Below are 24,828 nucleotides of genomic sequence, written 5' to 3'. Positions count from 1 at the left end.
CTAGACTGAGCCCACTTTTCAGAGAACTGAATGGAAAACCCTTGAGCTCATGTGATTAACAGACACTATTGTACTGTACTGGTGTGGAGTAGTGGTGTGAGCACTAGATAATTCCAGAGACTAGGGTTAAAATCCTCGTTCAGACAAGGAAACCCATTGAGTGACCTTGGACAAATCATACTCTCTCAGCTTCAGAGGAACGCAAAGACAAACCCACTCTAAACAAATCCTGCCAAGAAAACCCATGATAGATTTGCCTTATAGTCACCATGAGTTGGAAATGACATGGAAGGCACACAGCACAGCAACAACAACAACTTGTACCATAGACTAGGATGTCCTCTGAAAATTTCTAAATTATAAAATTATCTGGGAAACAATTATGGACATAGTTTTAGAAGCCATGTTTGAACTTTTGTCATGTATCCTATGTATCAGGAGTATGTAAATAAGCATGATGAGAGTCAGTTTTTACCTCTGCAGTGGGCTGTTCCCTTCCAGATCATCTGAAAGATGACTGATGAATTAACCAGAAACTGTTTCTGGCTTTTGCTTCTGGCTGGTTTTGATTGATTTAGGATTTTATTTGGGGATGGGGAAGAAGATTGATTTTTAAAGGTATTTGCTTAAGGTACTGATTTTTCATTATCCCCCCCCCCCCCCAAATTGGGGTGTTTCAGAGTTGTGGACACAAAAAAGCCCCTTACCAGCACAGGTAGGATCTCAACTGTACTCTCCATCTCAGTGGTCCCAACCTTTTTTCACTTGTGTATCCCTTGGCAGTCCATTTCCATAAATTGTACCCTTCATCCTAGCAAAATGCTTCTAATTAATGTAGTTACTGCTATTTCAAATTTATATATTGTAACTGTAAATAAATAGCTAATAATTGGATTAAAAAACAAACAATTGAATGTGAACAGAGAGTACATAAAACCCAAACAAGATTTTTTTTATGTTGAAGAAATGTTTAATAAGATCCTTGAACTTGTTTTAAGGCACATAGTTTTTTGAAATCAGCTCCAACTGATGTAAGATAGTCTTAAATTTGAAATGGCTTTCAACATACTACATACTACAGGGTCTGTATGTGTGTATGTGTGTATTCCCCCCCCCCCCCACTCTTTTGGTTAAAGATATATAGGAAAAACTCAACTTATCTGACAACAGGCTGCATCATGGTTGACATCAGGCTTCAGTATCTAGTGTGTCAAATGGCAGTCTTACAGGGAGGAGTAATGAGAGGGGAACATTGGTGGTGGGAAAATACATGGAGAGAAATTGGAATATTAAGAAAGGGGACTATTTCAAGGAAAGGCAAGCCTGTGGGTGCTCAGAACTACTGTGCTTCTCAGAACTGGATATACTACAGTCACCCTTCCGTTTTCACGGACTTGAAATCAGCATCCCTCACCCATTTATGGGCAGCATTTATGGGAGGGAGACAAAATGGGGGCATACACCACCATTCAAACCAATGGGGCTTGAATATAGACGAATTTCCATTTTTGCAGGGTGTGTGTGACTGGAATGGATCCCCTGAGAAAACAGAGGGGTAACTGTACTTGAGGCCTGACCAAAGCAGAATAGAGTAGGACTTTTATTTCCCTTGATCTGCAAACTGTAGTACTGTTAACGTAGCCTAGGTTTACATTAGCTTTTCTGTCTGATGTATCATACGGTTGACTTGCATTTAGCATGTGGTCTTGTGGCAGCTTCAGATATGAGGAGTCGGGGGCTGTGCAGACTGCCCCTGAAGGGGCGGTCTACAGATGCCTCCATGTTCCCCAGTTTGGGACAGTGGCAATCGCATGCCGCAGCCCCAATGTGGCTTTTCCAGGGCGTGATAGCTGCGGCACCTCGACGCCATGCCCCGACCAGGTTGGCTTTTCCTGCACAGCCTCTCAGTATCCTTCTTGCTCACCATTCCCAAAGCTGGAGCCTTTTGTGTCAATTGACATACCAGAGTCTCCAGTAGTCTTCTCGTGCCTCATTTTGCCTTCCTTTCTTCGTTCCATCCCTTGATCTGCCAATTAGCATGATCATCCCATGTCTAGCCATCAGAGGAAACAAAGTGGCAAAAGTGCAGAGAAGGGAGTAGGAGGGTGGTCTCAGAGGAAACGGTCACCCAATTAATGGCACTGCATTGCGCCAGTGCTCCACTCCTCCCCCTCAGGTTGTCAGCTTTTGTCTCTTTGCTTTCTCATATGCATGTCCACCGGAATCAGCAGCTCCTGCTTCTCAACCTCCGCCATTACAAACAATTCTCCGCATACCCCTTAATGTATGCATGCTCCAGGTTGGTAACCACTGGTATACATGTTTAAAGCAAGCTGGTTTTCAAGAATATACTCAGCATAGAGTAAACATTAAAATAGCAACAACGAAATATAATTATACTACAGCTAGCAAATGTGTAACTATTTCAACATTACTGCATCATTAAAAGTCAATATGCCATCTGTTTAATACTATTCAGGGTTTCCCCCTGAAACTGGTCTACTGCAATTCCAACACAGGAATGTTCATCTACTTATGGTTCATAAACACATGACAACATCACATTCAGTAGTCATGTGGATCCCACATGACTCCTGAATGTTTTCATGCGTTTCATGAGAACACTGAGTGTTCTTACCCAATTGTACAGCGCTGTGTAAATTTACAGCGCTATATAAATAAAGGTCAATAATAATAATAATAATAATAATAATAATAATGGTGCTTATCACTTAGCTAGACAAAGAAAGGAAAGAGGACAAGAGCATTTATTTTGTTGCTATCTATTTGTTATGAGCAGACAGCAGCTGGTGTAAAACTGGAAAAGCACTTGATAGAGTATTAGCAAGGGCTTAAAATACTGTAGGAGCAGTTTGACTGACTCTGAAGCAATGTCCTTTGTGTCACACAGAACAGTCAACAAACAGGTTAAAAAAACTTTCTATGGACCTATTTATAAACTGATTAGTTAATGCTTATTTGAACAGAGAACAGAGTGAGGACATCAAGCAATTCATTTTTTCTAAAAAAAACTGCAGTGCAAGGACAAAAGCCTCCTCACCTATATCAGTTAAGGGAATCGTGTGGCTTATTAAAAGGGGGAGATAATTAAGGCATTTGCTTAGTGGCACTGAGGTCTCAGCCAATGGCATCATTTAATTGTATCCCTCTAGTGTTTTCATGTTCTCAGAAGCACTTCACATGTACTGTACTACTTTAATGTGTTGTCTCACAAACATCTAATGCAAAACAGTAGCATTATTTTTCTGTTTCCAAAAGTATTAAATAATAGGACATTGGGGGGGGGGGGGAAGAAATCCTAAATCTTCCAGGGCAAATAAGTCTAAGTCACTTGCTGAGCGTAAATAGGATTCTAGCTCTCAAGCAGAATTTGTGGGTTGCATTCATGGAAGCCAGTCAGATGCCATGGCAGTTCCCACTATGTGAACTGGGTGTCCTGGTGGAAGGAAGGAACGGGGATAATTTCACACGTTTTCCCTTCCCACATGCAGGTCCCAGAACCACTTCCTATATTCTTCCAGATGATACCTCAACTTCCAGAGTAGATTTAGAGAAAGACAAAAGCTTCAATGGCTTGGGCCCAGAGTACTTGGAGGACCGCCTCTCCCCATACAATCCGCCCCGCACACTCAGGTCTGGTGGGAAAAGTCTTCTGAGCGTTCCCAAGACAAGATTCGTACTAACGGCGCAAAGGGCATTTTCTGCTGCGGCCCCGCAATCTTGGAACACTCTCCCTGAGGAGCTCCGCTTAGCCCCCTCCTTGGAGTCGTTCAAGAAGAACCTGAAGACTCATTTATTCTGCCAAGCCTTCCCTCTCATGTCCTGATTGGTTCTCCCCTGTGTATCGTGTATTGTATTGTTTTTTTAGATTGATTAGTAATTTTTAACTGATTTTATGATGGATTTTAATGATGTATAGTTATGTCTGGTTTTATTGGGGTATTTTTTCATTGTTAAATTTGTTCTTTTCTTAATCTGTATTGTATTGTATTTGTATTGTTGTAAACCGCCGTGATCGTGGGAACGGCGGTATAGAAATAAAATTTCAATCAATCAATCAATCAATCAATCGATGGAGACATGGAATCAATGAAACCCTCCCCTTTCTACCTGTGGATAAATCTAGTTAGTAGAATTTTGTTAGCACAACCCTAGACCCAACCTTCTGCTTGCCAGGTACTTTTCCTGAAAAGCTAAGGCCTCATCAAGACCAGTTTATGAGTGCATGGCAGAGGTTGGATCTGAATCTGAAACTTCCTGATTTGTAACTCAGCTAGTGGGTCAGAAGCAACAAGATTTGAACTACCAACTAGGTCATAGAAGGATTATGGCTCTGATAATATTCTTAAATATAGTGTTATTTCATATGGAAGAGCCACAATCAAATTACAATAGAGTTAATACTGATTTTTATGTGTTCACTTACCTTGTAGAGAGAAAGCAGTAAGCAGATCTTCATTTTGGTTCATTTCCCTATTATCCAGTGCCATGTCCAAGTGCCACTGACATTAAAAGCTCAGAACTATGCCCAAGCAGTAGTGTTGCCTGACTTATTTTTCCCCCCTGTGGCTGAGAATGTTGCTGTGCCACAATACAAACCCTCTCTAGTATTTACTTAGGCAGGTATCAAATAGAGGCATTGCTCCAAGCAATAAAATGGGAGGAGCTATACTGCAGTATTGTGTTATGACTGCTGCAGATGCAGCTGTGAATTACATGGTTTCAGATTACATTAGCCCCTCCTAATTCACGGGAGATCTGTTCCGGACCCCTCCGCACAAAAATGGCAACTTGAAAGTATTTGAGTCCTGTTGAAAATAATGGCTGCACGCCCAAGGTGTGTGCATGGGTTTGTGCGCAGCCTGAGCCATTTTGTCCCTCCCCACTTGTTCCCCTTGCGAAGAGCGAGACTGCAAATTCCCAAGTCCATGAAAAGGGAGGGACAACTGTATATATAACAATTTAGAAACTAGGACAAAACAGGGATACCAACATGCTATAAACCCAAGTAAATTCTGACTGACTTCTGAATTACATATGCCTGTGTAATTCATGCACAATTTGGTCCAAACTGATTTGTTTCCTTGATTATGTTATGAGGAAGGAAAGGTGAAAAAGTAAGAGCTTTGTACTAGTGGTCCATTTTTTAAAGGGCTGCAACCCATTAGTAAAATAAGGCATTGTTAATGCTTCAAGTCTTAAGATACAATTTCTTTCAGTGGACAAATGCTTCAAATATTTCTGGTAATAAACAGGCTTGTTAGTGTCTGCTTTTAAAAAGAAGACCCAATAGTGTAGATGGAGGAAAGAAACAGTGAAAAGAAGAACTGTTTAAAATTGCAGGTATTTGCAATCCTGACATAACAGGGATAGGGAACATCTGGCCCTCCAGATGTTGCTAAATAGCAGCTCCTGGCATCCTTCACAATTGGCCGTGATGGCTAAGAGCTGATGCAACAAAAGAGCTGTGGTGCAACAAAATCTGGAAGACCACACAATTCCCACTCCTGCTGATAAAATGAAAAGTTGATTTGGAAATAAAAAGAAATTATACCACATGTGAAATAAATAAGAAGCATAGAAACAACGTGGCCATGCTGCAGAAATGCAAAAAGGAGTACGGTGGAATGGGCCCATGGCAAAACTCAATGGACACTAAATACTCATTTCGGGTAGCAGCATTTCGGAAAAATTCAGAAGAAATGAGGCCACAGGAAGAAAGAAACAATCTAGGCTTCATAATGCAGTATCAGATAAGAGTTGTGAGACAAAATGTATCTTTTTATTGACAACTAAACAAATTTCTAATATGCTATTTAAGAAACTGAATACCGTGGCAGAATACCGTGGCTAATGCCTATAAGTTAACTAATCAGAAGCCAAAGCAGGTACAAAACAATTACCCGAGTAACATCATTTTAAGACTAAGGAAAGAAATAAAGATTATATTAAAAGCAGCACATGCAGTGATAGCATTAGGATGGAAGGATAGTAACAATTGGACTTCTAACAAGGTAGATATGTATTTGGCAGAGAACCTGCAGTTTGAAATTATTAAGGATAGAAGATTAAGATATAGTGGGGAAAGGAAAGAGGAAGCATGGAACAGGGGTTGGGATATCTTGTTGGAGAAAGTTAAAGGGAACATGGAGTACAAAGAAGTTAATAATGTAATTAAATCCCACATAAGGAATGGTATGTATTAAATATAAACAATGTACAAATTATCAACTTTCAAGCCGTATGGGAGGGGGGAGGGGAGTAGAGGAAGAAGGATATATGTTATATTGTATGTATGTTAAAGAAAAGTTAATAAAAATTTTTTTAAAAAGGAAAGAAATCTGAATTTTAAGTACTGCATGCTGCAAATTCAGATCTGTGTAATACATGCATAACTTAGAACAAAGACTTTACCACATTGCAACTAGTATCAGGAAATAAATACAGTGGCCCCTTGGTATTCGCGGGGATCCATTCTGGACCCCCCTGCGAGTTCCAGATCTCGTGCATATTCAAGCCCCATAGGCTTGAATGGGGCGTGTGCATATGGGGTGTGCACCATTGGGCGCACCCCATTAATTTTAATGGTGGTTGCCCCGCTGTGGATTTTCAAGTCCGTGAATTTCAAGTCTGTAGAGTTGGAGGGGCGACTGTACTTTCATCCACATTCACATTGTTCAAGTCCGGAAAATCTTAATCAACTATCCAGGGTTATATTACTGAAATTATTTTTACATCATGTTTTTACTGTACATGTGTGTGTATGTGTCTTTATGTTGTCTGTTAATTTATGGTGATTCCATGGATTTCATAGGGTTTTCTTAGGCAAGGAATCTGCAGGTGGTTTTGAGAGTTTGGGCCCAACAACGTTACCTCTACTCTTTTACGCCAAAAGTGGAAAAGCACAAACTTTTCCACAAAAAGGAGGAAAAATTCCACAAGCAAGGAGGGACTTTTATGTTTCTTCCACACTTTTAATCTTTAACCCTACATCTTTTATTTGAGATACAAAAAGGGGTTTTTTTTTGTTCTCACGGTTACAGAAATCTGTTTACCAGCTGAATGGTATGAAATTTATTGCTTTATATACACTCTGTCAAGCAGCCCTAAAATGTGAATTGCCACTGGTTTTATATCTATCTTTTATATGGACTGTTATGTTCAGGAAGAAACACTGTTCCTGAAAGATGTTTTGCAAATAGGTAACTGACTTCTGCATTTGCATGTCACATACGCCAGGATCCACAGGATGTGGTTGTGCAGCATCCTGGTACACACCGCTCGCTTACAGAGTGGCTAACAAACCATGGACTACTGGTCTGTGGTTTGTTAGATTGGTTGAGGATGCACCCTGTTGGCAGAATGTAACCCCTGAACTCCATTTTTGCAGTCCCTCAAAGCCCCAACCCTATCCTTACAAATAAAACACACATACACACACACACACACACACACACACACACACACACACGTCCCTCCATATTCGCTAGGATTAGGGGCCCAAGACCCCTGTGAATAGGGAAAAACCACAAATAACAAAAACACCATGTTTTTACCTGAGAGGACACCCTCTAGGAATCTATAGGTCCTCCAGAGCAACTTTGTGTCAATGTCCGACAGACACTGACCACAGAATTGCGCCGGAGGAGCCACAAATGCCTAGTAGAGTATTCTCTCTAGGAATTTCTAGGTCAGTGGTTCCCAAACTTTGGTCCTCCATGTATTTTGAACTTCAACTCCCAGAAGCCACACTTAGCTTGGCCAGTAATCAGGAATTCTGGGAGTTAAAGTCCAAAACTCCTGGAAGGCCAAAGTTTGGGAACCAGTGCTCTAGGTCTTTCAGCACAACTTTTAGTTAAAATTGACCATAGAGTTGCACTGGAGTACCTTGATATTCCTAGAGAACATAGTAATCAAATCCATGAATAATTAAATCTGCAAATATCAAAGCCGCAAAAATGGAGGGATGTGTGTGTGTGTATTCAGACTGATTTTCCAGCAACTTTCTGCCTGCTCAGATGGTTTGTCTTTCCTTTCTGAATTCTCACCACTAAAACTTCTCCCCCTTTTTTTGGTCAAAAACTGGTTGAAAACAACAATCAGAAGATGTCACTTCTGGTATGTCATGCCAAAGTGGTGTGGCTCTTGCAGAACGCAAGGGTAAAAACTGGCCTATGTCCTATTGCTGACATGTAGTTTAGCTTGATGCATAAACTAGGCAGCAGCTGGATCTCTGGCTTGTTTTCTCCCCAACAAGGAAGAGCACAAGTTGCTACCAGATTGACATGTCACACTGAACAAACCATGGACTGATATTTGTGGTTTTGTTCAGCTGCTCCTTTAACAAGCAGAAGTAATGAGAAAGCAGGAGCCGGCATGCAAGCTCATCCATATTTAAGCCACCAAGTTATTGTGTTCCTGCTTATGCACAGGTAGGCTGACCACAATGTTTGAAAGTGCCCACTGCTTATTTGAAATGCTAATGAACAGAAGAAATATATGATATGAAGTGTGGTGGGGTGCATCTACATTGTCGAAATAGTGCGCTTTGACACTGTTTGTTTGCCATGGCTCCATTCCAGAAAATCCTGGGATTTGTAATTTTGTAAGACACCAGCACGCCTTTGGTAGAGAAGGTTAGAGACCCCATAAAACTACAAATCTCAGGATTCCAGAGGATGGAGCTACAGCATTTAAAAGTGGTATCAAACTGCATTATTTCCACAGTATAGATGCACCTCCAGAAATAGTTTCATATTCAGTACAGTTATGAATTCATTACCTTGTTGCTTCTGAAGAAACAATATCACATCTTGTCAATGCCTTTACTACAGGGCTTTTAGCAATTTTTACAGGTTGACTCAATGGGTCTGATTTCCCACTGATATTGCAGTCCTATGCACATTTACATGGGAGTAAGCTTCATTAATATAATGAGACTTATTTTTGTGCAAACATTCTCAGAATTGTGCTGTGAATATAACAACTGTGATTTGTGTGTAGAAAAATGCAACACTCCCAATCTGTATTGCATTTCAATGCCTTTTTTTGCTGCTGCCTCTTTTTAATTTTGAGATGCTTGACAGCAAATCCGAAGCAGAGTTTTTCAGAAACCTACTACAAGTTATACAAATTACAGAATAAACCCAATTTATATTTGAACTAGTGAAAATATCAAATGTGAAAACAACTATCTTAACTATAGCACATGCAGCAGGAGAAATGGAACCACAAAATATTATCAAGTGTACAGGGGATTGTCATGATTGGGAGAAAGACCTATGTGGAATTTTAAAGCAGTTCTCATCTTAAATGCTCAAAAACACTGACCTTCAAACCTTTGCAAGTGCTTTTCTCTCTTTTCAAGATGTTATCTGGAACTAAGGGCTTTTACACTAGAAGAGAGCAATCTTTTCAAGTCACTTTAAAACCCATTTTGTCCAAATGCAACACAACCAAGCCACAACAGGCTGATTCAAATCGAAGTTTTCAACAGACTACACAGGCCAACAACAGTATACCCAGTGACGTATTTTGACTATATTAGTGCAATACATTTATATCTCTAGCTATGAGCAGAAATACTTACTCATGTAACGGAAGGTCTCCTCAGCAAGGACTGGAGAAGCAATTTCAGGTACATGGCTATGGCAGCCAGAAGACTGAATCCATCCATCATTATCAGAGAGATACAGTGAATCGACGTGTAATTTGTATTGAGGCAGCTGTTCTTCTAGCATGCTCACCAGCTCTACTTCAGGGGGGTCTTCATTAGAGCAAATATCTACAAAGAGAGATGCAAGGATCAGGATACGAGTCTGCTTGGGGATAAATGCCATAAAATTATTAATTTCCTCTGCTAAATAGTAGAGTATCATCAGCTTTGACAACAAAAGCAATCACAACAGCTTATCCCTCCTAACTGAAACAAAGGCTAGTGAGAAACAGCATCAAATTAAATACTGTATATACTCGATTATAAGTTGCCCTCATGTATAAATCAACGGCATGTTTTGAGGCCAAAATTATGGATTTTTATATGACCCATGGATTGGCTGAGGGTAAAACTTAGAGGCATGAACAAAAAATCTAAAGGATCAAGCAAAGGAAAACAATGCCAGGGAACGTACACAATTCCAGCAGGCATAACTGCTTGCACTCACACTAAAGGTTGGATAGATGAGATGGGGCCGGGGGGGGGGGGGATTCAGTGCTTCCAAGAGATTACACTCTTGACCTTCACCAGATATTTATTCCTTTTTAAATAAGAGTTAAAGAATAGTACAGTACTTGAGCTGATATGTGGATGAGTTAATTCAGGACCTTATAGTCAATTTTTTTCACTAAAATTTCTAGACTTATAAATGAGTATATACAGTATATCTTACCACAGGATAATTATAGGAAATTAGCTGTCCTGTTCGCTCTGAGCTAATGAGGCGGCTGCATATGGATAACAGTGGATAAAAATGAAACTGATCATTAGCTAATTAAAAGGTATAAACACTTCATACCTAATTTTATATTAAAACTGTAGATAAGATCAGAGTGACTACTGAGACAGGTTCTGCCAACAGCATCAATGTTTGTCATGAATTAAGAAATACGTTTTCTTTACAAAAAACTCCAGGTATTTAAAAAAATATTTGAAAAGATGGGGAGCTGTGTCTATAACATGTTAAGAGCTGAGTTTCAGACTAAATAAATATCTAGCTAACCTTTCAATCCAAACCTTTAAATTGTTTCCAAATATGAAACAAGCCTCTGTAGGAAGCTATCTCCTCTCACAACTCCATGTGTACAGACAGCTCATCCACCATTTCTATCTGAAAGAGTATAATTCTCATCCCTTACATCGATTTTAGCATGACCTTTCCCTTCTTTCAGCTCTGCACTTATGCCTTTGGAGTCTATATAATACCGAGGATGCCTGAAAGTATTTGTAACTTACAAGAAGGCCCACTGGAATAGTTTGAGACAGTTTAGCAAATGGGTATTTAAAAAAACAAAACAAAAACTCACTACCGAACACCATAGCCTCGAAAATTCTGTTTCCACCAATAACACTCTAATCTTTTAATGGACATTTCAACTTACCACTGATGCACTCTGAATCTCTGTGGTTGAAATTCATGAGGTTTGCTTCACACTTCAGTTATTTGGAAACCACATCCGCAATTTTCGTCACGTGTTGATATCTCTCATTTTTGTTGAAAGCTGGTTTTGGTTTAAAACCACAGTAGATAACGTACCCTGGCATTATGAGAATGTTTTTCTGATATCAGGTGTTTGTTAAGGTTGACATCCAGGTGCAACAGGACACATCTGACGCTTGTACTACATCTGATGTTATTATCCTTATGTTATGATCTTGCCCAAATCAGCCAGCATCTTGAAAAACAAAAACAAACAAAACATATGAAATGAAAAATCGAGTTGGGGAGAATAGTGTAAACAAAATGCTATGTCATTCTAAGGAAATGCAATGACAGAATAACCTACAGATTAATGTACCCCTGATATTGCCTCCATCAGGCTTTAACAACACATCTTGTTTCCATTTTTATTACCAAAATTAAACCTACAATCAATTAATCCAAGAATAAGTGGTTCGAATGCTGATACATATATTTGCATATACCGAACATAATAAACATAATCAGGATGGAGAGAGAATGAAGATCTGTGAAATGGCAGGAGGTGAGGATTCTCGCCATTTCACAAATCTTTGTCTCTCTCTCCAGCCCTGCAAATATAGTACAGGTATGTACTACACTATTTCTTTTTATTACACTCAAATCTAAACACCAGCACATGTGTATCTATCTATCTTGGGTAGTAATTAAATGTGTGGGCCACTAACATTGCATGCATGCATTGTTTATTTGATTCCAATCTCATACTAAAAACAGGAGCACAACAGTAGCTTTAGACACTTGAAAGTACACTTCTGCAATGGGAACAGTATTGTTGGCTGCATCTGCAATGCAGAAATATTATAGTTTGACAATGCTTTAACTGCCATGGCTCAATGCTATAAAATTCTGGGATTTGTAGTTTTGTGAGATATTTATCCTTTTCTGCTAGGATAGTGGTGTCACAACAAACTACAAATCCCAGGATTCCATAAGATGGAACCATGGCAGTTAAAGTTGTGTCAAACGGCATTATTTCTGCCATGTTGCTATTTATGAGAGCCTTTATCTTGCAAACACCCATAGATATCTATTCCAATTGTTAATCTTTCAACAATGTTTCACATATGATGGCTTCTCACAACCAGACAGTCTTCATGTAGTGAAAACTGTGTATAACATCATGAAGTGCAGTGCAAAGTTTTAGTTTGCTACAAGCACACATACTGGGTAGCCACCACACATACTGGCCCTTTGAATAGTGTATATTTGTTGCAAAGTACAAAGAGTATAGGGGAAACTACTGATGACTGTGAAGGGTAAACTGTTCTAGCTGGTTTGTACAATCCCTCCTCTCTGTGACTGGGTTTCTTCTTAAAGTTGTTGCCCTTGGGCAGCTGGCTTTATAGAGACATATAATATTCCATTTTTAGTTATTTAGAGTGGCAGAGAAATATATACATAAATTTTAGTTTATCTGTTTTCAACTGCTATTGGTATATTGGAGTTTAACACTTGTTTGTTTATTGCTTTATTGTTTACATTCAATATTTGTATGAACTGCTGTGAACAAACTTGACTGCCTTTTTGGTTAAAAAGCAGCAAAGAAATAAACCCTATTGAAGCAAATGCTTGTGCTCTTCTGTATATATAGGAGTGTACAGTACATGCTTTTCTAATGTATGTTGTCTCAATATCTTTGCTTCCATTGCACACTAATGATTTTTCCAAATTCTTGCACACTTTAAGTACATCTTCAATAGATTTTTTGTTGATACTGTATATATCACACAGGAAACCAAATAGGGAATTATATTATAGCTGTTGGGCTCTCTCTTCAACAGACTGTATGGCCATGTCTAAGACAGCATTATACAAACCTATGTTGAATTTCTGCTTTGGGTCTCATACTCAAACTGCCATTTCTTTTTCCTTCTAACTTGTTACATCTCAAAGTCTAGCAATATTTTAGCTCCTTTGGAATCTCAGCAGCATCTGTCAAAACTTGGTGAAAACCCTCATCACACCTACAGCCAACAAGGTAATCCTTGGCCACTTGCAATTGGCTCGTAGCTGAATGTAAATTAACTCCCTTTATTTTGTAATGGCTTGCTTCTAAGAATGACTTTTAAAAGAATGTTTTACTATGTAACAAGGGATACCACAAACTTGCATCAGCAAGGGCCTTATCTTTAATGTGAGAAATATTTCTAGATAAACCTTTTGATGACCTTGCACCATCAAATATCTCCATTAAAGCATCAAATAGATGATTCCTGAGTGATTTCAAAGCATCAACTTGACCCTCCCATCTTGTTTCACTCAGTAGTTTAACAGTTATGCCTGATACATTATTATTATTATTATTATTATTATTATTATTATTATTATTATTAATCTTTTATTTATATAGCTCTGTAAATTTACACAGCGCTGTACATACAATCTTTTAGTTAGATTTAGTTATACAGTACATGGCTAGGTAGAATTTGTTAATGCTGAGTCAATGCAGAGAAATATAGATCTGTTGAACCAAACTGAACAAACTAATTGCTTCCACACAACCCTTAAGGACATCACTGACTACCAAGTTAAAAGAGTGTGCATTGCAGGGTACACAAAAAAAGTGAGTTTATGTCCAGGATTCTTTTTTGTACACCACCTTCTTTGCCTTTCATGTTATTCCAATTATTTTAATCATGGACACACAGACTGGCAATTGGTAATCCCATTTGCTCAAGATGTCCAAGAAGATTTTCAGTCATAAAGGCACCTGCAGTCTCTCCTTTAGTGGAATAAATCCCAAGAAATGTTTTCTTATGCCAACATCGGGCTCACATACTGTACTTTATCATCTGATGGTTTGATTACATCATCAACAATGGACATTTGTTCAACATGAGTAACATCGGGTGTGCTGTCCAGAACAATTGAGAAGTATTTGGCTGAGTCTGCATGTGCTAAAATTTTCTCCCTTATAGCACCTGCTAAAAGTTGCATAAAGGTCATTTTTGGTATCTTTTCCTAGGTAGTGAATCAATTTAAAGGTTTGGATTGATCAAATAGGGCTAGATATCTACTGTACAAAGTTTAAAAAAATAAATTCCTAGCACTGTATACAACATTTCAGTTGTACCACAGAACGCCAAGTTTTGCATGCCAAGGACTCTGACCAAATCAATTAAACATTCCAAGACTGGTCACCAATATTGTTGTTCTTGCCTGGTTAGTATCATCAATTCTTTTTCTATTAGATAATCATAATTCAAATTCTCTGCAGATCTAATGGTTTTCTAAATGGACAGTAGTCCTCTCATGTGAAGACAGAATTTCCCAGAATACATTTTCTAAGACTGTATGATTACAAATCAAGTGCATTTTCACATGAGGTAACACATTCATCTGTAAATAGTACTAGTTGCCAACTAAGAAAAATACGATTTTTTTCTTAGTCAAAATGTCACTAGATTTCAAAAATAAATATCAAATCAATATAAAAAGATAAATAAAGAACAGAATAGATTTTATTTCATATGGACAGTATATATTAATTACAGTACTCTTGTAGTATTTATCCTTTTCCAAGAGTTCCCTCTGAGGCCTGCACCCTAGGCAGCTGACTAGTTGAACTAATGGTAGCATGGTCCTGCATATACTGTCAGTAACTTCAGGGTTACTCCTACATCAAACATTTTATCAAAGCAGAAAAGCAGCTCTGTTTTTACTGATTAACATCTGTCTGTGACACTAAGCATCAAACCCCAAGGGCTACTTGTAGGCTAAAGACAATTACTAACGTCCTAAAGACGATGTTAATTACATTTGCCACCCACAAAGCTGTAAGTATTAAAAGGTAAATTACATCACTGAAAGCTCCTTGACCAGTTAACTGAGCACACAGATTCAAGGCACTTATTTCAGGATGCTTTCCAAATCATGAGGTACTCTTAAGATGTTATTTAGGGGTTTGAATCTTTACATTACATATATACAGGTAACTATTAACTGGAATATTCTAAAGGACTCCATAGTTGCGGCTTGGTTGGAAACCTGTTTATCTGTTCACTAGCCAGAAGCCCTTTCAGTGGTTATAAGGAAAGTTGGCACAATGCTACACTTATTTTTCATTGTGTTGTAAATTCCTTTCTGTTTTAAAAATCTCAAAGTTTAAAGTACATTGCAAAAGCAAAGAAAGCACTTGCTTCTTCTCACAAAACAGGTAAGAAGATATCAGGCATCTCCTTTCGGAGATAAAAATAATGGGCAGAGGTTAATAACATTTTATTTCCATTTTTAAAGAGAAATCTCAGTTATTTATATGTGGACAGCTCTCATTGTGTTTTATTCAAACAGAACAAAGTTTGCAACTCCAGCAGCAAAACAGAAAGAAGCAGCGTAGCAATTCTTTAAAGACAACACTTTTGTATTGTTTTAGTATTGTTTTGTATTAAGCTATGAAAATGCTTGAGCAAATTTGTCACAATCTATCACTTTCTCTTTTTTAAAGTTACAAATTTCCCAAGAGAATACAAGCCTAATTTTGGAAATTACTTATTTTTATTTACACATTGTATTTGCACTGCTTGTTCTCCAGTGACATAATTCAAATTCTTTGCAGATCTAATGGTTTTCTAAGTGGACAATAGTCCTCTTATGTGAAGACAGAATTCTCCAGAATACATTTAACTGCCATGTTTCAATGCTATGGAATTCTTACCAGAAAACGGTATGTTTTGTTTGTGAGAATGCAACTTTCAGGCTTAATAACTCAACACAACTTTAATTTGGGGGTGTAATTTAGAGATGTTACTAGAGACCCCCACACTGAATCTAGCACTAGCAGCTCTCTAATCATATTCCCCAAGTATTTACTGAGGCAAGCCAAGATACACGCAACAAAATCCTGAGTCTTTCCTCACAAGAGTGAACCAAAACAAACACTTATTATAAGACTTGCCATATGAATTCAACCAGAAATGAGTCCTGCTGAGTTCAATGGGGCTTATTCATAAATAAGTATACATGGGGCTACAGCCACAGTTTAAGATAGAGGAAGGTCATGGGGAATGTGTGGCCTTTCAGATGAACTATATATAACTCCTCTCACCTCTGGCAAGGCTGGCTATGGTTGGTGGGAGCTGCAGTTCAGCAACTCCGATTATTATGTGGAATCCCTGATATAGCTGATACAGATAAAGAACATTTTAATCTATCCTCCATGCTGGCCTAAAAGCATCAAAGGCTTTATCTAAGCTCTTTATTTCCCATTTTGCACTTCAGCTGTTGACTTTTATGATGAAAGCAAGAGGCTGACTAAGGGGATAAGCTGTGAAAAAGGACAGAGCCTCTGTTCTACTCACAATGCCTCTTTTGCTTCTACAAACATAAAAATACATCAGTGGATTGGGCTAATATTGCCAGCCTTTCAGTTCATAACATGTCTTCTTAATTAGTTGTTAGCTAGGACTTCGAAATAAGATGTTTCTTTTATTTATTTTTAAAATTTCATTCATTATGAAATGCTGTTAATTGAATGTATGGCGTGATCATAGCACAAAAAGAAAACACTGACCACACCATACTTACAAGAGTCTCCACCTGAATCCAAACAATTCAAGAGCTCCCACAAATTGCCCAGCATTTCAAAAGACATCTGTCCAAAAACAGAGTATGCTGCATGGGATGATTGTTAGTGGTACTATTTTTATGTGTGAATAAAATACTGTAAACAGGGTTACTTCTCTGATGAATTTTTTTTTTTGTAGTCATTTCAGATTCAATTCCTTTTAGTTTTGCCATAAAACCAATCACTCAGACTCAGGCTGTATCCTAACTGCAGAAACAATCTAGTTTGATACCACTTTAACTGCCATGGCTCAATGCAATGGAATTCTGGGAACTGTAGCTTTGTGGGATATTTAGCTTTTTTTGTCAGAGCGCTCTGGTGCCACAACAAGCCACAATTCCCAGAATTCCATAGTACAGAGCAATGGTAGTTAAAGTGGTGTCAAATTGGATTATTTCTACAATGCGAATGCAGCCTCTGTACTAACTGGGTTTAATCTGTAGTCTTTCTAAACTAGGGTCCTAAATACATTGAAGGAATCAGATCCCATCTGATCTTAGAAGCTAAGCAGGGTCAGACCTGGTTAGTAATTGGATAGGCGCCACCGAGAAATACTGGGTACTAGTGTAGGGTGTATTTCAGGGGAAAGCAATGCTCTATCTACTGCTTGCCTAAGAAATTCCTACAAAAACCCAAGAATAAAAAGTGATTTGGGTAATAGCTTGATCCATGTTAGCAACTTTCATGGACAGTATGCTGATGTGACATCAAACTGGCACTGGGCAAAGAAATAGAGGGCATAGCTCAGTTTCTGGAAACGGCATTCCATTAGTCATGAGCCAGTTTAATATTTATATGAGTGGCTTTTTTGTTTTGTTTTGGCTTTGAACTTTTATTTGGTCAGGTCCTCCATTTTTTCCCCTCTGTGTTTTTCCACTGGAAGTCCTGCCTCCTAGGATTCCCCCTGCAGCACCAGGTGACACCTGGTGCAGGAACGTCACTGAGTTTGGGCACTTGGTTTCTAAAAGGTTCACCTTCACTGATATTTGTTTCAGAAGTCTAGGGGAGGGATATCAGATGGGGAAAACAACAGACATAGCCTAATAGCATAAATTACTGTATATGAATCAATTCATTTCCAAGAGCACTTTAAAATAATCTAAAAATATTATAAAGAGACACTCATGCTTTTCTGAAATTAATCTAAATAATACTTGAAAAATAAACTATTTGATTACTAGGCCAGTGTCTAATGAATTTTAAAAATGACTTCACTTTGTTCTGCCTTATCCTCGGTTTATAAAGTTCGAGGACACAGGAGTCAAACATAATGCTATCCTTCCCCTCCCCCAGACCATCTGTTTTTCTGGCGATCCTACTTTCAGACAGCTGTGACAAGTCTCTGGGTGCTTTTTTCCCCCAACTGCTATTTTGCTAAAAAGCTGTCCTTAATATGCCTTCTGCTGCTTTCCAGTGAGTATTTTTGCTATAGTAATTTCTGACATTTCCCTGCAGAATCTTTATTGTTACAGAGGCCAGTCTTACAATTCAGGAAAATACAAAGCTGCTGATTCTTTTACAGCTATTAGAAGGGGCATAAACATCTCATATCTTTCATCACTACCATAAGAATTTCTCTCAGTACAAAACAATCAATATAATGCAATTACACGTGGGAGTTTTCCTTTACCATTTTATAACATTTCTGAATCAGACAAAGAATGAACTCTGGCATATTACTTTTCTGTATGAAAGTTTATTCTTGGTGGAGTATTGAAACACATAGCACACACCACCACCTTGCAGTAGTCTGCCACTGGAAATGGTTATATCAACAGCATAAAGTAATAAAAGGAACATCACAGATACAATACAGCTATATTGTATAGTTTGGTAAGTGTGGGGGCTATTTGGCGAATAGCGAATATTTATTTTTATTCTCAGGATTGATGCAGTAATTCATGGTGTCACCTCCCCCCATTGACCTCCTCCATACAGAATCCTTAGTAATGCTTTTTTGCACTAACGTTAACTCATAAATCATAATTCCCATATACCACTGAGTGTAGTTGTGACATAAACAACTAGCAAAATTAAAATTATACCTTCAAATTACAATATCATATGCACATCCTAAATGTATTTATATATGCATACTGATTTGGTAAAAATGTGATGTGTTAAAGAAAATTTTAAAAGAATTTTAAAATTTATTTTTTAGTTTTTTAAATTTAAACATTTGAATTTTTAAAAATTCTGGAGCCTCTCCTTTCGCCTCCCGCTGAGCTTCACCCCACTCTCCCCCATTTTTAAAGCATTTTAAAGGTATGCAGATGAATGCCATAGCCCATTTCTGCCAAAAAGTAGTATTTGAGGCGCAGTGGTGTCACCCCCCCTTAGGGTTTCACTTAGTGCAGTCCGCACCCCCTTGTGACAACACTATTTGCCTGTATTGTTAGTTCACCCATATCTACGTGTGAAAGGGATCTGGGAGTCCAAGTAGACCACAAGTTGAACATGAGTCAACAGTGTGATGCGGCAGCTAAAAAGGCCAATGCAATTTTAGGCTGCATCAATAAAAGTATAGTGTCTAGATCAAGAGAAGTAATAGTGCCACTGTATTCTGCTTTGGTCAGGCCCCACCTAGAATATTGTGTCCAGTTCTGGGCGCCACAATTCAAAAAGGACATTGAGAAACTGGAGCGTGTCCAAAGGAGGGCGACAAAAATGGTGAAGGGTCTGGAAACCATGTCCTATGAGGAACGACTTAGGGAGCTGGGGATGTTTAGCCTGGAGAAGAGAAGGTTAAGAGGTGATATGATAGCGCTGTTTAAATATTTGAAGGGATGTCATATTGAGGAGGGAACAAGCTTGTTTTCTTCTGCTCCAGAGAACAGGACCCGGAACAATGGATGCAATATACAGGAAAAGAGATTCCACCTCAACAATAGGAGGAACTTCCTGACAGTAAGAGCTGTTTGACAGTGGAATGCACTCCCTCGGAGGGTGATGGTGTCTCCTTCCTTAGAGGTCTTTAAACAGAGGCTGGATGGCCATCTGTCAGGGATGCTTTGATTTGGATTTCCTGCATGGCAGAATGGGGTTGGACTGGATGGCCCTAGTGGTCTCTTCCAACTCTACGATTCTATGATTCTAAGCATATATATGACTGCAGCCTCACATGTATCTCATGATAAAGGTGTGCTGATCTATTTCATGTAGCTGTTAAGCATGATGGGAGAAAAGGAAGAACCCACTAGAACTTTAAAATAGGACTGCCAAGGGGCCATCAGTAAATTACCAGCAGTCATTGGAATGGGAGTGGAATCACTAAGACTTGCTTTAGACAGCGTATCCAGAAATTTACTGTAGTTTATACCCTCTCAAAAGCAGCTTGCAAAGCTAAATATACGTTGGGGGGAGGGCAACAGGTTAAACTTGAAACTGATAATTTCTTACACAGTAAACTTTGCACAAAGCATTGATTACATACTTTAGAAAAATTAAGAGAGCTGTACTTATTTTACAAATGCCACACAAAAACCACTTTTAACAATGTACGTATAGGTACTACTAATTTAATTAACAAGGATGACCACTTGTTAAATAGGTTTCTTATTGCACACAATAGTTTAGATTCAGTTCACTATTTAAAGGAGCAACATATATTTCAGAAGCCTGTCATGCTAGAATATTTCAATATATTTTACAAAATAAGGTACCAAAGTAGTTTTTGATATTTAAACATTGTAAAAGTGGCTGATGGAGTGCCTGCTTTGAATTAATGCCTTGAGGAAGTCATAGAGTTAAGTTCAGCTCACAGTCTAAGCTACAATACCACAGTTTAAAACCACTGTTTGATTGTTTTATTCAACTGATTTATTAAGATACCTGTATTTGCATCAGTCACTGCTAAATTGCACATGGAATCAGTGTTCAGTGATTCATAAAATAACATTCAAACTACCATCTTAAACTAAGTAGCTTACTAAGAAGCAAGCACTACTGAACAAAGATTTACTTCAGAGTAAATATGCACAAGCTTATGCTGACAGCAAATAAACCAAGTACATTGTAAGAGATAATACTGCCAAATACCAAGGCAACATGTCAGTGTATCTCAGGAAATACTTGCAGAATGTCATGGCCCACTGTTATTTTTAGGTTCTCTTGTACTGTACTGTGCTAAGCCTATTTTTATTCACTGTCAACATTCAACACCAAAATAGCAGTTTAAAAGTAAATGCTTCATAAGTGTATACCACCACCACTTAAACACTTTACTCATTAAGTTTTTCAGTATATTAACTTTCTGGCAGCCCATCAGAAGAAATAATAATGACAGATCTACAAGCTCTTTTTTTTTTTGAGGGGGGGGGAGTGCTTAAAATAAAAAGTGCATGCTGGAGTGTATCTGTACCAGATGTAAACGAGGCTCAGTGTACTTACACTTATATCTCCGACTGAAAATTCAGAATGATATTGGTCTTCATTTATGACATTGATATCTCATCCTCATTCCATGGAGCTCAAGGTAGTATATATGGGAGTTCTTTTGTCCTAACAACACCCTGAAGCTGACTTACGATTGGTCCCAAAATGCTCAGCAAGAGTAAGCTTTATAGCTGCAAAAGAAGGGTTTGAACCCTGTCACTTATTATACGTAAAGACTCTTCATTAATCATTTTGTCAATGTACTGCTTCTCTATATCAGATATTATCCATCCTTCAAAGAAAATGACTGTTTGTTAAATAGCATTACACAGATGGCCTTCCGTTTTTGCAGGGCAGTCCAGAATGGATCCCCGGACCGCCCTGCAAAAATGGGGACTCGCGTGTATTCAAGCCCCTTAGGCTTGAATGGGACTCGTGCCCGTGAGCGTGCATGGGGCATGCGCTGCTCGAGCAAATTTCCAAAGAGTGTTTATAAGGACACTGACATTTAAAAGCAGTAGCTTTTAAAGGTCTATCTATGAAAGAAATTTAAAGTAAAGCAAGTCAAATAAGCCAGGAGCAGGTAATTGTGTAGCCCTCAGGATGTTGTGGATGATAGCTCCCAGGCTGCCGGGCGTTGTCTGGAGGGCAGCACAATTCCCACCCTTGAAATAAACGTTCTGAATTAGAACATGCCCCCATATTCTGGAGTGCATAACAGGGGTCTATTTAGATCAGGGCTGGGCAACTAACTGCATAGGGCTGGAAGCTAATTTTCAATCCTTGGGCTCCCTATGGGTCGTATCTGCACATCCAGGTGCACCTAAAAGGACACTAGCATTTGAGCACAACGTTCATGCAGTTATTAAAAAAAGAAGTTGGGACTTCTTTTGGCTTTGGGGCCTGAAATAGTGGGGCTTGGAGGCCATTGTGGTTTGTTGTCCACACTTTTCCTACCCCTAAAGAAGACGATGTCGGTTGAATGAGTAAAAATTCTCAATGTTTTGAGAAAAGCAATGTCTTGAGGATTATGTGTAACTTATTATAAACATACTCCTTTCTTCTGAAAGCTTGAGCATCCTTCAAATATCATGCCTTATTTATGTTACTTACTATTAGTATGTAGTACTCATTTTGAAGCAAATTTAGAACTTGGACTTGATCCACACATGCTCAAGCCCTGTCATAACCCTGGAGCTGCAAAGCAGATGTATTGTTGCAGTGAGGCAAAAGAAAACGAAGAGATATTTCAAACGGTTAAATAACTGATCTGCTCTTGCCATATGTTCCAATGTGCAAAGAAAATACATTCAGAATCAGCTGTGTAAACTGATATAGCTAAACTGAGTAAAACAACATTACCAATATGATTTTATCAGTTTTCTGAAGTTCCAATTTCAGGTTACTCTTAAAGAGCATTGGTTCTGGACCACTGATTTCACTAGCCAGCATAACATTACAACCAGCTCAATTTGGAGATCATTGGGCCCGAACAGACAGGCCAAAATAAAGCTGCTTCGGCACTTTGGAGGTCTGCTGTTTAAATGATGCATGTGTCCTAAGAGGCTGGAAGCCGTGCCAAAGCCACACTCCAGTCCTAAGGACTGGAGCACAGATTTGGTGCAGCTTCTGGACTCTTAAGATGTGTGTGTCATTTAAACAGCATACCTCCAAAGATGGCCCAAAGCAGCTTTATTGTGGCCTGTCTGTTCAGGCCCATTATTGCACAAAAGGAGGCAACACCAAATAGCGCCTGACACCCCCTGACACTCCCAATAGGGCTCTCACTGCTCCAACAAACAGCAAAACCGAGAATCAAAAGCAGACGCAGAGCTTGAGGTTACAATGATTTGTTACCATATGACTGCAGATTCCACTGATGTCACCAAGAAAAAAGAAAGAGCTTATTATTATTTCAGGGAAGGGGAAGAAAAAAGTGGGAACTGGCTAACCCCCAGTGAATGACCAGGCACTGCTTTAGAGACAAGGGCAAAGGGAATGAACAACACATTCTGCTATTCTGGGTCTCCTGCATGCAGAGGCTTCACTTGCACCTGTGAGGAAACAGCAGTTATTAAAGGAAAGGCAGCATTGCTCTTACTTTCCTCAAATAGGACTTTTATAAAAAAAAATCGCTTCTCGTAGGTCTCATTGTATAATTTTGGAAATTTCTGCCTGCCATAGGAGGACAACAGAAGAGAAGAAGAAGGATCTTCTTCAGCAATGGGAGTTACAGGTGAGAGAACACGCATGGAAAGGAAGGAAACAGGCAGTTTTAAAAGGGGGGGAAACAAGGCTGTAGAAGCGGGAGAAAAAGCAAGAGTGCAATGTCTAGTAGGCACACTTATGAGGGATGGAGAGGGAAATGTGGGATCTATTTATCATGTTCTCTTTGGAAGTTCCTTTTATAAAGAGGATCAATAGGGACTGGCAAGCCCCCTCCTAAGAAAATACCCATCAAGATTTTGGGGCTGCGTTTTAAACAACATTTACTGGATGTCTCTGATAAAAGGTTGACTGAGGAAGTAGTGAGATTCTGTGTACTACCTTGTGAAACACCTGTAAAGCCATCCTGCAAACCTGAGCAATTCCTGCTCCCTTTTGGCATGAAGCAGTGGAGGAGGACCTCCAGGAGAGAGGACTCAGTAGGCAGCACTGCCATTTCAATGGTCTTAAATAAATGGTCTTGTATGTATGTATGTATGTATGTATGTATGTCATATACATTTAATGTTTATATATATAATGGTCTGAAATGAACCTAGAACTAATACAACAAGATCAACATTTTATTTATTTATTTATTATTTTTATCCCGCTTTTCTCCCAAGTTGGGATGCAAGGCGGCTTTCTATATATATATATATATATATATGAAGAGAGAGAGAGAGAGAATGCATATATACATATACACACACACACATATATATATATACACATATATGTTGTAAGCCGCCTTGGATCCCAACTTGGGAGAAAGGCGTGATAAAAATAATAAATAAATAAATAAGTAAACATATGTAGCTGTTGATCTTGTTGTAATTTGTGTATCTTATCTATTTTTGTGTAACGCTCCTTGGTCTCTTCGGGAAAAGGCGGGATATAAATAGATTTATATTATTATTATTAGATGGAGGAGGAGATGGAGGAGGGGAAAGGGAAGGGAGGCAGCAGGGGGCTCAATGGCGATAAAACGAGGAAAACACCCGCCAAGCATCCCTTACCGGCTCCAGGGACGGCTTCCTCGGCTGCTCCAGCCGCCTCCCTTCCAAGGGCTCCTGCAGCCGCCTCCTTAGCTCCCTCTTTCGGAGCAACGTCGGAGGAGGAGGAGGAGGCGGCCAGAGAGGGTCACAAAATGGCGGCCACACCCTCCCGGCTCTCAGCGCCAAAAAACTACCATTCCCGTCATGCAAGGGGAGGGGGAAGTTGGCTTTTGCCTTTTATATCGCTATCTTGCAACCTGTCGCGATGCATCATGGGGCTGGTAGTCTCTCTCTCTCTCTCTCTCTCTCTCTCTCTCTCTCTCTCTCTCTGTGCGCGCGCTTCTGGGAAGGGGCGGGGCTTAAAGTTTGAGGGAGGTGGACACACCGGGTCAACAAAATGGCGGCCACACCCTGCCGGCTCCCAGCCTACCATTCCCGTCATGCAACGGGAGGGGAAAGATAGCTTTTG

The 24,828-nt window shown here is 39.1% G+C and overlaps 1 protein-coding gene across 4 annotated transcripts in view; it reads right to left on the bottom strand.

The window, feature by feature from the left end:
- The window catches only part of TRAK2 (trafficking kinesin protein 2), a 43,695-nt gene extending 19,171 nt beyond the window's left edge, over positions 1-24,524 (bottom strand). For 3 of the 4 annotated variants that reach the window (XM_089519413.1, XM_089519415.1, XM_089519416.1), the window contains exons 1-3: positions 24,381-24,524; positions 11,119-11,412; positions 9,611-9,805 (exon numbers count right to left, since the gene is read on the bottom strand). In XM_089519413.1, the coding sequence (XP_089375539.1) occupies positions 9,611-9,805; positions 11,119-11,155 (232 nt within the window). In that variant the 5' untranslated portion in view covers positions 11,156-11,412; positions 24,381-24,524. Of the gene's footprint in view, positions 1-9,610; positions 9,806-11,118; positions 11,413-21,171; positions 21,348-24,380 lie in introns of all 4 variants that reach the window. The other variant, XM_089519414.1, reaches the window with a different exon arrangement.
- Between the last annotated feature and the right edge of the window lie 304 nt (positions 24,525-24,828).

The sequence above is a fragment of the Sceloporus occidentalis genome, unplaced genomic scaffold (assembly GCF_023333645.1).
Source record: "Sceloporus occidentalis isolate IW3139 unplaced genomic scaffold, rSceOcc1.0.p SCAF_4, whole genome shotgun sequence".
Classification (NCBI taxonomy): Eukaryota; Metazoa; Chordata; class Lepidosauria; order Squamata; family Phrynosomatidae; genus Sceloporus; species Sceloporus occidentalis.
This window is presented reverse-complemented; position numbering and strand designations above follow the sequence as displayed.